Source organism: Polypterus senegalus, chromosome 11, assembly GCF_016835505.1.
Source record: "Polypterus senegalus isolate Bchr_013 chromosome 11, ASM1683550v1, whole genome shotgun sequence".
NCBI lineage: Eukaryota > Metazoa > Chordata > Cladistia > Polypteriformes > Polypteridae > Polypterus > Polypterus senegalus.
In genome coordinates, this window is record NC_053164.1 from 117,569,476 (window position 1) to 117,585,913 (window position 16,438).

Consider the following 16,438-nt stretch of genomic DNA (forward strand, 5'->3'; position numbering starts at 1 on the left):
CTACATACTGCGTTGATAGTCAGTTCACGTGATTATGTGGGAGGCGTGATGATGTCACACGAAACTCCGCCCCCCACGGCCATCCAGCTCAACTCCATTACATTATATGGAGAAAAATAGCTTCCAGTTATGACCATTACGCGTAGAATTTCGAAATGAAATCTGCCCAACTTTTGTAAGTAAGCTGTAAGGAATGAGCCTGCCAAATTTCAGCCTTCTACCCACACGGGAACTTGGAGAATTAGTGATGAGTCAGTGAGTCAGTCAGTCAGTGAGGGCTTTGCCTTTTATTAGTATAGATCAGCAAAAAGATCATTTCAAACATCAGTAATGGGCCAACTCTTGTCTCAAAACCATACAAACACAGGTTGGTATGCATCTGAAAATGCTTCAACAACATGTTGCTACGAGACGGAATTGCATACTCTAATTGCTTGCATGGTGTGTGCTCAAAAGGATAGTACTGTTTTAGATGGTACAAAAGATTTGTGGCATTACCTGTCTTTGTGGGAACATGCTTTTGACACAATTTGCTGTGCGTGCTACTCTGCTTCTTGTCAGAATTTAAAAAGCCAAAATATCTCCACACCACCGAATTCTTTGGACCCTTCTTTTCAACAATGTCCTCATCTTTTGAGACTTGATTTGTGTCCATTGGGGTCTTTTTCAGTACCACTGAATTTTTTCATGTTTTCTTAACATTCTGAGTCACCATTTTCTCTTACATCTTGCTCCCACTCCTGATATACTAGTGTTTATGGCTGCTGTAGTACAAACATTAGCATGTGTGCTGCTGCTCCTACACTCACTGCTGTGTGCATCAACCTAACCTGACATGGCTGCAACTCTGCTCCAGCGACATGATTGGTTCGGCGTGGCGCTATTCTCGTTATCATCGGCTTTCCATCCTGTCTGTCAAAACAAGGATGAAATGAGTTATATCGACTTGTATTGACCATGTCTTTTATTTCTATTGAGGAAAAGTTATTTCACAATAATTACCTTTATTGTTTTATTGCCCAGTCCTATTCTAACAAGAGCGACTTTTTGAAATTCCTAACCGTTCCCGAATGATGATGACACTGCAGGCATCACGCGATCACATTTTAGTTGCATAGCTGTGTGTCTACATTCTGTGCTCTCCAGTAATCTTGACAGATAGCATAAAGCGTTCAAAAGTGTGAGCTCACTTTACTAAATGTAAAGATAATGCAGCTAAAAGCAAGATACTGTATGTAAAATGGTTGAGTCAGGTCCATGAGTATTTGGACAATGACACAATGTTAATAATTTTGGCTCTGTATGCCACCAAAGTGGATTTGAAATAAAGCAATTATTATTTGATTGAAATGTTGACTTTCAGACTTAATTTAAGGTGGTTACCAAAAATATCACATGACCTGTTTAGGAACGACAGCCATTTTTCTGCTTAGCCCACCATTTCGAGGGCTCAAAATTATAAACAAGCTGTTCTATAACAGGGTGGGAGCAGTTCTTCATTATTTCATTAACTGTTAAACAGGTAAAAGGTCTGGAATTGATTCCAAGTAAGGAATTTGCATTTTAAACCTCTCACTGTGAACTCTCAGTATAAGGTCCAAAGAGCGGTCCATGAAAGTAAAAATCAGTCCATCATTAGATGAAGAAAACAAAACAAACCCTTTAGAGAGATAGCAAAAACACAATGAGTGGTCAAATTAACTACATGATATATTATCAAAAAGAAGGAACACGCTGCTGAACTCAGCAACACCAGAAGATCTGGAAAAACCACAGAAGACAACTATCCTTAATGATTGTAGAATTCTGTCCTTAGTGATGAAGAACCCCTTCAGAACATTTAGTTAAACCAAGAACTCTCTCTGGGAGGCAGATCTATCATTGTAAAAGTCTACAATAAAGAGAAGACTTCATGAAAGTAAAAACAAAGGGTTTACCAGTACAAAGGGTTTACCATAAGGTGCAAAACCACTGGTAAACCACCAGCACTGGAAGACAGATTATAGACTTTGCCAGAAAACATTTTTAAAAGCCTGTCTAGCTGTGGAATAATTTCTTTTGGACAACGGAAGCTAAGATCAACATATACCAGAATGATGGAAAGAGAAGACTATGGAGAAGAGAAGAGAAGAAATGGATTATGATCCAATGAATACCACATCATTTGTGAAACAATACGGAGAGTACCAAAGTACAGTAGTCAATAGTAGTTACAGAAATAACAGAAGAATTGATAGGTATCAAATCGATTGCTAATTTCCAAAAATATCATGTTTTAGCATTTTTACAGTATCAGTACAATATCAATTGAAACTCAATAATTCACTCATGTATAGTGAATGAATGCAAGGGAACAAGTTACTTTAGAAGGCACAATACTACTTGAGGAAAAAAAACTACATTTAAAAATTGTACACAGTGGTGATGATACAGCACCACATCAACACATGTCAAAAACAAAACCAACAGAACTCAAGTCTGGAAATGTTTTGTGCCCAAGGCTAAATAATGCTGTTCTTCCATACAGTATCTCACAAAAGTGAGTACACTCCTCACATTTTTGTAAATACTTTATTATATCTTTTCAAGGGACAACACTAAAGATATGACACTTTGATACAATGTAAAGTAGTCAGTGTACAGCTTGTATAACAGTGTAAATTTGCTGCCCCTTCAAAATAACTCAACACACAGCCATTAATGTCTAAGCTACTGGCAACAAAAGTGTGTACACCCCTAAGTGAAAAATGCCCAAATTGTGCCCAAAGTTTCATTATTTTGTGTGGCCACCATTATTTTCCAGCACTACCTTAACTCTCTTGGGCATGGAGTTCACTAGAGCTTCACAGGTTGCCACTGGAATCCTCTTCCACTCCTCCATGACAACATCACGGAGCTGGTGGATGTTAGAGACCTTGCACTCCTCCTCCTTCCGTTTGAGGATGCACCACCGATGCTCAATATGGTTTAGGTCTGGAGACATGCTTGACCAGTCCAGCACCTTTACCCTCAGTTTCTTTAGCAAGGCAGTGGTCGTCTTGTAGTTGTGTCTGGGGTCATTATCATGTTGGAATACTGCCATGCAGCCCAGTTTCCAAAGGGAGGGGATCATGCTCTGCTTCTGTATGTCACAGTACATGTTGGCATTCATGGTTCCCTCAATGAACTGTAGATCCCCAGTGCCAGCAACACTCATGCAGGCCCAAACCATGACACTCCCACCACCATGCTTGACTGTAGGCAAGACATACTTGACTTTGTATTCCTCACCTGGTTGCCGCCACACACGCTTGACACCATCTGAACCAAATAAATTTATCTTGGTCTCATCAGACCACAGGACATGGTTCCAGTAATCCATGTCTTTAGTGTGCTTGTCTTCAGCAAAATATTTGCGGGCTTTCTTGTGCATCATCTTTAGAAGTGGCTTCCTTCTGGGACGACAGCCATGCAGACCAATTTGATGCAGTATGCGGCGTACGGTCTGAGCACTGACAGGCTGACCCCCACCCCTTCAACCTCTGCAGCAATGCTGGCACCACTCACCCATCTATTTTCAAAAGACAGCCTCTGGATATGACACTGAGCACATGCACTCAACTTCTTTGGCCGACCATGGCAAGGTCTATTCTGAGTGGAACCTGTCCTGTTAAACCGCTGTATAGCCTTGGCCACCATGCTGCAGCTCAGCTTCAGGGTGTTGGCAATCTTCTTATAGCCTAGGCCATCTTTATGTAGAGCAACAATTCTTTTTTCAGATCCTCAGAGTGTTCTTTGCCATGAGGTGTCATGTTGAACTTCCAGTGACCAGTATGAGAGTGTGAGAGCGATAACACCAAATTTAACACACCTGCTCCCCATTCACACCTGAGATCTTCTAACACTAACAAGTCACATGACACCAGTGAGGGGAAAATGGCTAACTGGGCACAGTGAGTATGGATGTATTCACTTTTGTTGCCAGCGGTTTAGACATTAATGGCTGTATGTTGAGTTATTTTGAAGGGACAGCAAATTTACACTGTTATACAAGCTGTACACTGACTACGTTACATTGTATCAAAGTGTCATATCTTCAGTGTTGTCCCATGAAAAGATATAATAAAATATTTATAAAAATGTGAGGGGTGTACAGTAATCCCTCGCTATATTGCGCTTTGACTTTCGCGGATTTTATATGAAAGCATAACTAAATACATAACGCGGATTTTTCGCTGCTTCGCGGGTTCTGCGGACAATGTCTTTTTACTTCCTGTACATGCTTCCTCAGTTGGTTTGCCCAGTTGATTTCATACAAGGGATGCTATTGGCGGATGACTGAGAAGCTAACCAATCAGAGCACGCAGTTAAGTTCCTGCTTGCTGAATGCATTGTTAACCAGGAAGTCTCGTCTCGCTCATTCAGCATCAACGTGTTTCTCTGTGTAAAGAGCTGTGCTCTTTTGTGTTTATCTTTGTGCATAGTCAAGCCCTTCATTATGGGTCCAAAACGATCTTCTACTGCTTCAGGGGCCGTGCCCAAGCGCAAACGGAAGATGTTAACGATTGCCGAAAAGGTAAACGTTTTGGATTTGTTGAAGGCTACGATTCTTTTTATTTAAAAAGTAGGAAAGGAATAGAAGATCTACGGCCGCAGTGTCCTTTTAACCAGGGTGCAAAACAAGTTGTAAGTGGATGTAATAAGGCAGTAGTCTGGATGGAATCTGCTTTAGGGATTTGGATTGAAGACTGCCAGAAGAAGAACAACGGCAGTGCTACACAATCCCCTGAAGTGGCTCCTTTAAGGGCTGTAACGCTCTCCTTTGTTGTGCAGTAAAATAAAAATCATTGTTATCGGACAACTTATCGTGTCATTGTTGGTGAGTAACCATAATTAATTTTCTACTTACAGTACTTAGTACATGTACGTACGTTTAGTGTCACTGTACACACACATTTACTGTATACTATTTTTGTTGCAATGTACGTATTTATTGCTGGTGGCATGTCTATCGTAATGGCTGTAACATGTGATATCGGAGACACTCAATATCTTTAAAATAATATTTAGGTTTTACTGTATATAAACAGTGTGTTTATATACATAATTTCAATGAATCTTACCTAATATCTAAGAGAATACAAAGGGATTATGCTGTATAACTCTGCGGGGAATATTTATAAACAGTGTGGGAGAGTTTATAAGGGATTAAAATATATAAAAATAACCATAGAAACATATGGTTTCTACTTGATTTTCACCTATCGCGGGGGGGGGGTCTGGAACGCAAACCCCCGCGATCGAGGAGGGATTACTGTACTCACTTTTGTGAGATACTGTATATTTATATATATATAAAAAAAACACATATACACACAGAGGCGTTCGTTATTGCCACTTTTATCACCTTAAGGAGTAGAATCACAAATTTATAAGAGAAGATGAAATGAGGGTGAGATTAATCATTTTTTAATACAGAATTCTGATAAACAAGCAGAGGCTTTACATTCATTCATTCTCTGATTGCAGTGAGCACATGTACAGATAGATAGATAGATAGATAGATAGATAGATAGATAGATAGATAGATAGATAGATAGATAGATAGATAGATAGATAGATAGATAGATAGATAGATAGATAGATAGATAGATAGATAGATACTTTAGATGTCCCTCTGAGAATTAATTTTCTAACTGGCGTACACAGTTCAGGATCATGGGGGAAACACTTATGCATATACTGTAGGACTGTGGGATGTAAAGTGGAAACTGCACAATAGCAATGCTAACAACAGTTCTAGTGGATAAAAATTGAGGCAAGTTTCAATCGAAGTGGCTATTTGGCTTGTTTACACTTGTGATAAAATGATCTACTGAATTGTTAATACGAAAATAAAATTTTCACATACAGCATTCATAAATATCAAGGCTTTGAATGTTAATGTATGATAGACACGTGTAACAACAATGGGGCCTAATGGGGTGTTTAATCTTTGGTTATAAGGTTTACAAAGAACAATATGTGCTACCTGATTTATCTTACCATGTGCAAAATCTAAATTAATTTTTTGACATTTGATATCCAGTAACTGAAAAATACTGCATAAAACAATACTAAAAATTAAAAACATCATTGTATCAATAAAGTAGAATTAGTACATTCCAGGATAATTTAGGATATTTTCATTAAAATAAAACTCTTTAAAGCCGTTTTTCTAATAATATGCTTGTAAAATCTGGTTTGTCAGAGAATCACACTGTTAGGTTTCTAGCATATGAAGTCGTAAGATATATATTTGCATCATTAGCTAATTAAAAAAAAAAAAACTTGCTATAGAGTAAATCCAATTTCAAAATTTCAAAAAGTCCTAGGACCTCATGTTTAAACTACAGAAAATGTAGGACTAGGAATTCACCAGGCTAATACAGTGGAGCACTTTAAAACACTGCTGAAAATACATTACTTTAACATGGCTTTCTCATAGTTTCATTTTAGTTTAATCCTGATGCTCTGTATATTCAATTAATTATCATTATGGCTCCAAAATTCGTACTAACCCCTACTTTCTCTTCTATTCATTATCCATTTTTCTGTGGTGATGATCTACGCCACCACCACCTAATCAAAGCACCGTGATGTCCCTACATTGATGGATTAAAGGCTAGAAGTCCACATGACCATCATCATCAAGTTCTTCCATGAGAACGCTGAATACAATGAGGACTGACTGAGGTCATTTATGTTAGGTAGAATTCCTAGAGTGGGCTGGGCGGTCTCGTGGCCTGGAACCCCTGCAGATTTTTTTATTTTTTTGTTTTTTCTGTCCTCCCTGGCCATCGGACCTTACTTTTATTCTATGTTAATTAGTGTTCCCTTATTTTAATTCTTATTTGTCTTTTTTCTCTTTCTTCATCATGTACTGTAAAACACTTTCAGCTACATTGCTTGTATGAAAATGTGCTATTCTTATGCAAAAGTCAGAATTTATAAAACATAAACTTGGTATGATAATTGGCTTAACGTTCCTGAAAGTTTCAAATATCAATAAGCTCTTTGCAGGCATTTTTGGTGATGGAATTTTATTTACTCTGTGCTGGCAGGACAGTGAAGTGAATTGAAAAATAATGTTTCCTTATGCATTGCAATCAGTTATAATTCCAGTGTTCCTAAACTATATAACAGTTCAACGGTGTTAATAACACCTAATGGATACGCTTAATGTTAACTGCCTTAGTGTTTAGACTGGTTTTAGACTATTTTGCCTATGAAAAGGATGTGCTATGTGACATAAGTGGCAATGGCAGCATTACTAAGAAGCCAACCAGCACACATAGCATGACACTGAAGTTTGTTCCACACATTACTATTTGATAAAATAAAAGAATTTTGGGTTCAGACAGGACACCTTGCAGCCAAGTTCCCCAGACACATTTGAGTAACACATATTAGTTGTACATTAATTGAATAAAAGTGCTTTCTATTTACAAAAGCAAATTCATTCTGTGATGGAGCCTTTAAGCAGCATATGTGCAATTAATTGTGCCAGTTACATAAAAAAAAATTCAATCACTGGAAATACCAAATGAACCAACTTACCCAAAAGAATACACATATATCAGTGCACTACTTAATGATCCCAGATTCTCCCCCTCCCCCAACCCCACTATCTGTAGTAACAATTTTTATTTTATAACATATAATGACATGTAAGGAGAATCAGACACAAAAGTGAAGTTATTTAGTTCCAAGGACTGATTATCCTATACAGATGCCATGTTTGGTCCGTCAGTTAATACTGAAAACCGTCGACACCTATACCCTATTGTTGTTAAAACCTGTAACGGAACAGGGATTACATGTTTTCTGTGTGATGGTCTCAGCAATGTAGGTTCTAGTTCAGCACACAGCTCCAAGTGGATGGCTCTGGGAAGTTTAAATTGACTTATGAGCCAATCATTGTTGTCACACTTGTGTAGTACTGCAGAACTTTGCACAAAAAGATGGCCTACCTCTGACACCCATACTTCATGATGAGTGCACAGATAACCCGGACCCTATCCCTCACTAAATCAATGCAAGGGAAATTCAAGTACTTTTGAATGTTGTGCATCAAATCTAAAGAGACATGTATGTAGTGCAACATTGGCGTCACTTAAGAACATTGCCAAATGTATATGGTATTTAGATCACTAATATTCATAAAAGGTGTTTTTCTTTCTTTTTTATGATAATACTCCTGGCGCCTTGCTTATTCATATATGTCCATCCTTTTTTCAACATTTTCCAAGTTTTAGAGCTTCCTGTGTGAAATCAATCCATCAGTTTTACATTAATCCATGATTTCAGAACTCCTGTAAATCAATATTTTTGCTTTCAGAGTATCTTGTTAGTGATTGAAATTTGTTATAGCTTAGCCTGTGCACAAATCCAGAATTAGGGTGGATTTACATAATCTGTAGTTAAATAATATTAACAAGTCAAATATATGAGGTTATTTTAGCAGGTATATCCGATTTTATGTCAGAGTTATACACATGAACATTAGGTTGTCTTCATAAATTTAGCATTTGCATGCTTGTATTTGGCAAAGAAGTTTGCGGTTTTGCCTGTCTTTTGCAATTACGTGTTTCTGTTAACACAGTACATTTCATATGAATATAGAGGTGTGCAGTGTCGGCCCTTCTTTTTCATTTGGTGATGAACAATGCCTTTTCTAGTACCATGGAGCACCGTGCCAAAAGGCAAAAGTGATAACTAAGTGGCTTGGGGAACAAAAAATCAAAATTTTGGGTCCATAGACAGGAAACTCCCTAGACCTTAATCCCATTGATAAAGTGGTCATTCCTCAAGAGGCGGGTAGACTAACAAAAACCCACAAATTCTGACAAACTCCAAGCATTGATTATGCAAGAATGGGCTGCCATCTGTCAGGATTTGGCACAGAGGTTGATTGACAGCATGCCAGGGCGAATTGCACAGGTCTTGAAAAAGAAGGGCCAACACTGCAAGTATTGACTCTTTGCATAAATGTAACGTAATTGTCAATAAAAGCCTATGAAATTCTTGCAATTATACTTCAGTATACCACAGAAACATCTGACAAAAAGATCTAAAACCACCGAATCAGCAAACTTTATGAAAACCAATACATGTGTCATTCTCAAAACATTTGGCCACAACTGTGCCAACTTCTAACAACATTAAATGTCAATGAGGACTTAAATAACTTTACTGTCACTATTTAACACCAATAAATGAACTAACAAGATCATAAGACTCTTTTCTTCCCCAGTATCTGATTTTACTTGATACTCAGTTGCTTTGATATCTTTTAAATACAGTGACAGATCATTCAAATGTACAAAGAAAAAAAAACTTTAAACCCAACAAGTCTTAAATGCCGTGAATTATGTTACTACCATCACCCACAACACAGTAGAGAGTTTTTCACAAGTGAAGGATAACTTATTACAAACACAAGTAGAAATTGAAATTGGCAAACAACAGTGATCAGAAGATGGCAACCACAGGGTCTAGTGGTAGAGATATTATGGCAAAAAGATAACCATTGGAATATGCAAAAAAAAAAAAACATACACAAAGGGTGCAAGTTTTACATGTTCTACTTATGGTACAATGCACGAAAGAGCAAACAACAAGTAGCTTGATGACATCAGTCTACAATATAGAGAATATCAACCTCATAGAAACATTTATCATAAGAAATTCACAATCTATGGTGTTAATGAAGTTTGCTTCCTTGCTCTAGCTGTCATTTTGATGTTTGATGTTGTGCCTATACTCTACAGCAGCACAGACATCAAACGATCAGCACAGGCTCTCAAAGAACCCACAAAAGAGGCTGACTTGATGTTTCAATGAAATAAGAACAGTACAACTGCTTTACAGTTGTTTTCTGTCACTCAATTAAAAACATACTGTAAGTCACTGGAGTATGTCAGTTTTAAACTCAACTTATTTTTACTCATTTTCTATTTTAAATAATGCGAGTCTCTAATAATCATATTTCTTCTAATCCTGTTTTTCCTGCTCATTTAAAAAAGGGTTATTATTATGGTTTTATTATTTTGTTTTAAGTAAAAGTGTTTTAGTTTTATTACACATCAAAACTATCCACCAAACACAGTTTAATTATGTTAAATGAATACATACATGTACTGATAAAAACAGCCAAATCTATTCTTTTTATGCACTTCAAAAAAAGTCAATTTTTATTTATTTAACTTGACAATATTACTAAAAAAAAAAAAAATCACTAAAATGAAAACTACCCAAAAATGCCTATGTATTTTAACTGGGAATCTTTGTCAAATTATTCATAACTTGGATCACACAAAACACAAATCATTTCAGTCCAGGTTCTGAACAAAAAAGCATCTCTTGCTTTACACTTTGATTTGGCTTTTCAGTCACAGAAAAACTACTTTCATTTAGGTCTGGAGATTAAACCTCTTCTGATCAAAACTGCAACTCCTCAGTAGAATCTTTATGCAAAGCATCTCTCCTTCTGGCATCATACCTACTATGCTAGCCTCCTTCCTGGAGGTACCAAATTCATTCCCTTACCCATTTAAGGATGTAGTTTTGAAAACCACTGACATGTAATATGCTAAAAGGAAAGAATTGAACTGCAATACCCTGAATGTTAATTACTACCTAACAAGTTGTTCCTGACTTCAAATGTACCAGCCCCCTGCTATTTATTGTCTAAAGTCCTCATCACACAACATGACTTTTCCGGAAATTTTCAGTCTTAGCCTACATTTACATAACCTGACATCTGAACTCAGTCAGATCAGTCTGGGTCTTGCCCCAAACAAAAATCAAACACCTCTCACTTTTACTGTCATAGGAATAGGCTCATGTGTGTGCAACAGCAAACAATCAATGAGTTCTCACCTGAAGTGCACTATTGATTATTTGTGAAAACACTGATTAAACACAAACGGGAAACTTACTGGACACAAAAAAGCTACACATTTACAGAGCTAAGTTTATTGAACTATTTTCCTAAAGTTTTTCATATTAAAAATTAAGTTCCATCAAAAAATGTATAGAGGAACCCTAACATTTACAACTGTAGTTGATGTCAAAGGACATGGCAAAATTTTCACAAATTAAAGTTTGATGTGGTCTTATTTATAAATAATAAATCCATTAATTAACTGTTCAATTCTTTGTTAAATATTAAACCATTATATTAAAAAAAGTGTACTGGGCTAATCCTATTCTGTATGCTTTCCTTTATGCTATGTGCATGGCATTACAGTCTTGTTCCAGAAATGCGTACCACTTGGTGCATCCATACATAAACAGCATTCGGCACAATCAAAGAATAACTGGAATGTATAAATATTTGTAATATATGAATCTGACACCTTTTCACAAACTTCTGCATTAAAACTTGAATTCACGTTTATTGCCACAGTACAGTACAAATACTGTATGTATGGTACTGACTCCAGTAAAATTCTTATACTTATATTTATTTGGTTGACACCATTAGGTGGCATACTATAGTTAAGAAACATTTCTTTTTTTGCTTTTGCAGTTGGAGCACAGGCAGGTGATGTGACTTGCTCATGTTCACACAGTGTCAACAGAGGTATTTGAACCCAGTAAGTCATTGTTTTAAGTCCAAAATATTAACCACTACGTCACACTGCTTGTCAAACTAACATGCAACACATGACCAAAGGTAACTGTATATGACAATAAAAAATATGTTCTATGAACTAGAGCTAGTAAAGGAGACTCATCACCTCATTGACGAGTTTTTGAAAATTCTTATTTAATAAACTGTAGAGAGATTCATTTGAATTATTATTCATGGGGCATATATCTTGAGAAGGTACTTACACAATCAGGATACACTTCAGGCCAGGGAAGGCTGATTAGTGAAACTTGTACTTAGCCCTTTACTATCACTGTTTCATTGATTTTTATTTGATTTTAATATGATGAATGCTAACAGAAAATAATCTCCATGGCATTTCGGAAATGTGTAATAAAAACCAAGTTGAATAATTGATTTTGCTTACATGCAAATTAAGCAACTTTCCTAGAGATGCACCATGAGGTAGAGGTGGGGACTAAAATGCAACCATGTGCTTTATATTTCATTGTCACAGTCACCTGGCCACACATCCTGCCTTAATGATGCACAATCCTGAGCAACAGCTCTGACTGCATTACTTCTACTAGCAATAAGGAGAGCAACAACTACAAGAAGGTGTCAAAAAACAAAAAAATGGCTGGTGATAGGCTAAAATTACTCTGCCACTGCTGTGAAGTAGGTACTGAAATAAATATTATTTAAAGTCTGAATGTATGAAAGATTTTGTTTCACTTTTTCAAGGGACGACAGTAATCGTTTGAGAGCCTAGGGTTGTCTGCGACTTGAGGAAAGAATTGGTGTTCTTCTCGCTGGAACATTTTTGGCAATTAGAGGCACAGTTACCTAAAAATAGAACATGCTTAAATCCAATTCAAAACCTGATTGTTTATTATTAAAAAACATAAACAACATTTAGTACAGACTGAATAACCTGTATCAAGTTGTAAATGAATAATTACTATCATAACCATTTTTTACAGTTTGATAATCCATATTGTGACACCTACTAATATATGTTAAGTGGCTCTAACATACATAAAAAAGTGGTCAATTTTCAAACAAAACAAATTAACAACAGTAAATCCCAGGTGTTTAAAGAGACTCCAAATCCTTAATTCATATAGTATATAGTAAAAAGACAAAACAAAAATATTTTAACACCATATTCTATAGTGAGGACCAGACCATAAGGGGCCGTGTGCTTCCTTACAATACAGTTTACTACACAAGAGAAAGGAAGAAAAAGGATATATGCAAAATCTTTCGAAGGCCAGGGAAGCCTGACTGGAGCAACTTGTACTTTGCCCTTTACTATCACTATTTCATTGATTTTCACTTGACTTTAAAATAATTAATGTTAACATGTGTTAATCTCCATGACACTTCAGAAACATGTAATAAAACCAAGATGCACTAATTACGTATAAAATCGATCTTTCTTTTAAGTCAAAAAACATAAAACAATGTATTTGACCAACTTACTATTGAAGAATAAAACCAAATACACCACAAATATAATTCATACAGCTTATGTTGTTTGCTTTGAAAAATGTTGTATACATTCCTATGAATTACTCACTGGGTCAAATATGCTTATCAAGGTGTGGGCAGATTTAACACAGTTTTCTTTAATATCTATTTTTAACAACCAAGAAGACCCATCAACATTAAGTGCCAACTCCATCCTTCATTATCCAAGGGACTTAAATATTAAAACTAATCTTAAACAAAAAAATGATTTTATATTGTTCAACAAAGTGCAGTTGTTTGTTTTTTTTTTTTAACTTGAGTTTATATCTCAGTTTGATTTCAGGTGTACATTGTTTATTAGCATTATCACTTATCCATTGTAGCTTACTCTTCAACATATATTTAATTATCTTAACATTTTACATTTTACAATAAATTCATAACTCAGTCCTCACGTAACTTTCTAAATGTTTCAGTACTATCTACTGATACCCTACAAATATAAATATTTTTACTGAACAATGTTGCCACAAAACTCCTTAATGCTCCTCAATTAAAGTCCCTGGTTAATCTGAATTATCACTGTTTCATGAACTAGCTCAACTACTGTTAACATTGGCCAGAATTAATCGTGCATCCATGTGGTGCCTTGGGATGGGGCAATCAGTGGAAAAACCTTTTAAAAGTAAAGATAGATACCATTTAACATATTATCACGTTCCAACGGTGGGTGGCCAAAGCAGGCTGGGTTACAGTCTTGTTTGTTGACATCATTACTCCCTGAAAAAAACTACTTAACTTGCAATAAAAAAATGATAAAAAAAAAAAATCATAAATAATAATCTCCCTAAGTCCCCAACCCCTGTCTGGCAGACACACGTCACACCAGATCAGAATTGCAAACCAAACTATTACTGTGTGTTTGGTCTGTGGGAGGAAATCCACCTGAATGCTGTAAAAACATCTAGACTCTTAAAAGAACACGGTTGAGCCTGGAAATGAACTAGGGTCCAAAGAGGGTTGAAGCCTGGAATGTTAAGCCACTGTGCCAAGAATCTCAAACAAACATAAACAGACTTTGGCTAAATATATATAAAAATACAGAATTATTTGATAATTAAACAAGCACCAATAAAGACACAAGTTTCACTGTGTTCCGTAATAACAGAAATTTGACATTGGAGATTTTTTTAAACTTTCTAAACTGGGCAGATTAACTTCATTTGGATTCGATAAATCAATGGATAGCTTTATTTTACAACATCTAACATGAGGACTACAAAATAATATTTTTCAGACTTCGGCTAACAGCTTCATTCTTACTTTGTCAGACTGTCATTCTGTACAATTCTATAACCAACTTTAGTCTCGGGATAATACTACAAAATGAGATCTTAATATACACAGCAGAAAAGTTACATTAACTTTACTGTTACGAGCACTAAAATGTGGTTAACTTAATACGATTATACTCAGTGTTCCTGATATAAAGAACTGGCGACGTACTGAAACTGTCACAACTCTTTCTGCTTCTACAGGTGCATACCTATGGCTACAATCCCCTGTCTACACCCCGAGATAGGCATCGTGTAAAGCTGATTTAACAAGACATGATCAACGTCAACTTTTTACATATGCTGAAATTTACTACTACTTTAGAGATGGGATGTGCATGATTGACCAATTAAAAAACAACGGAAGTACAAGATTTGGGACTAGTCATCTGAAAGTTTCTGGGAAACCGGCATGGGCAAGTGTAACAGAATACTGTACCATACTGAAGTTTAATTTCTATTGCTGCCAAGCAGGCCAGGTCTTGTTTACTTGCAATGGAGAGGAAGATTTCTATCAGCACCCTGCCATATTACAATCCCTCCCATGAACCACACATCCCGTCAGACTCATTTAGAGTTAGGGAGAAGTGCTAATGATAGCCCAGTCTCCTCCGACCGTAGAGATGATGACAGGGCCACGAGTCAACAGGCTCCTAATAATCGCATCCTCCTCCTCCTCCAAAAAAAAAAACACACGACCAAGCAAACATCTTCCTGCACGAGTCAGCACTGTTGATAAACAAAATGAATCTGATGGCAAATTGCCCCTGCAACCGACGACAGCAATACATACTCAAAGTCAATTATGATACTTAAAAAGAGGTCTTTTTTAATTTCATAAATATAAAACCGATAGTTACCTGCACATGATCCGCCATTTTCCTCCATTCATGCTACTCACTCCCCCTCGATAAAGAGCATGCGCGCAACCGTTTCGAGCGCTATACCGCGCTCTACGCCAGGCGATCCCGCCCCTCCCTGTTACGTCATAGCGACACTTTGTTTACATGCGCCTTAAAGGGCAAGACACTCTTACCAAAAGCAAACAGAAACAGGCTGTTACTTTTTAAAATCTAAAATATTGCCTGTTTTGAAAATACAAACATCTGCTATACGATTGTATAATCTTCACTACTACATATAAAATGCAGATGTCCCCTTATCATCTCTTTTAACTTCCTTAATCGCAAGTTGAGTGTTCCTCTGTGCACAGTCTTAGCCTGTCAATAAAGCTACTTTGAATTGAATTTAAGAGCGGGGAAAATTGAAGAAGTCACTTTCACTTTTAATCGAATGCTTTCGGGAATGCAAGTCAGACGAGAAAATGGTTGATCATAAAACAAAACAACAAGTCCTTCACCTTGTCACAAATCAGACCTCCATGAGGTTTACAATCAGCAAGTATAACTCTTGAAGTGTAAAATGCGTGCTTTACAGGTAAAATATCCATTACTTTTAGAACCTTCGTTGAAATAAAATGGGGAGTACTTACTTTGATTACATATCCCTCGCAAACACTGCAATCCATCCATCTATCTCCCAAACCCGTTTATCCTGTGCATTGTCGCGAGTAAGGCATGAACAATCTCTGGCTGGAGCGCCAGTCCATCGCAAGGTGAACACATTATTCAGAAAAACTTTTGAAAATGATGCATTTCCAAATATTTTTGCTACATTTTCGCAGCCTGTTTGCTACATGGCTACGTTAATGTTTTAAATCCTGCCATTAAGTTTGCATTTCTAATAAGAATCGCCAGAATTCGTTTAGGACTTCTGTCTGTAGTGAGATTCAAATTACCCGAGATAGATGGTACACACTACACCCAAACCGGCGGCACGTCTGGGGCTAAATCCGATCGATGCCTGTGCTCTTAAAATCGCGGTGAGATACCGTATTGCCATTTTCTTATGATTTCAGAAGTAGACATTGTTGTGTTCATACATTCAACACGACACAATTCTGGTTTAGTTAAAAGGTGTAACGGCACAAGAGACACATCTCGATACTTAAAAA

At 36.7% G+C, this 16,438-nt stretch overlaps 1 protein-coding gene across 2 annotated transcripts in view; it reads right to left on the reverse strand.

Moving 5' to 3' along the window:
• xpo7 (exportin 7) overlaps positions 1-15,385 on the reverse strand; it is a 289,702-nt gene extending 274,317 nt beyond the window's left edge. For both annotated transcript variants that reach the window (XM_039769573.1, XM_039769572.1), the window contains exon 1: positions 15,285-15,385. In XM_039769573.1, the coding sequence (XP_039625507.1) occupies positions 15,285-15,302 (18 nt within the window). In that variant the 5' untranslated portion in view covers positions 15,303-15,385. The remainder of the gene's footprint in view (positions 1-15,284) is intronic.
• Between the last annotated feature and the right edge of the window lie 1,053 nt (positions 15,386-16,438).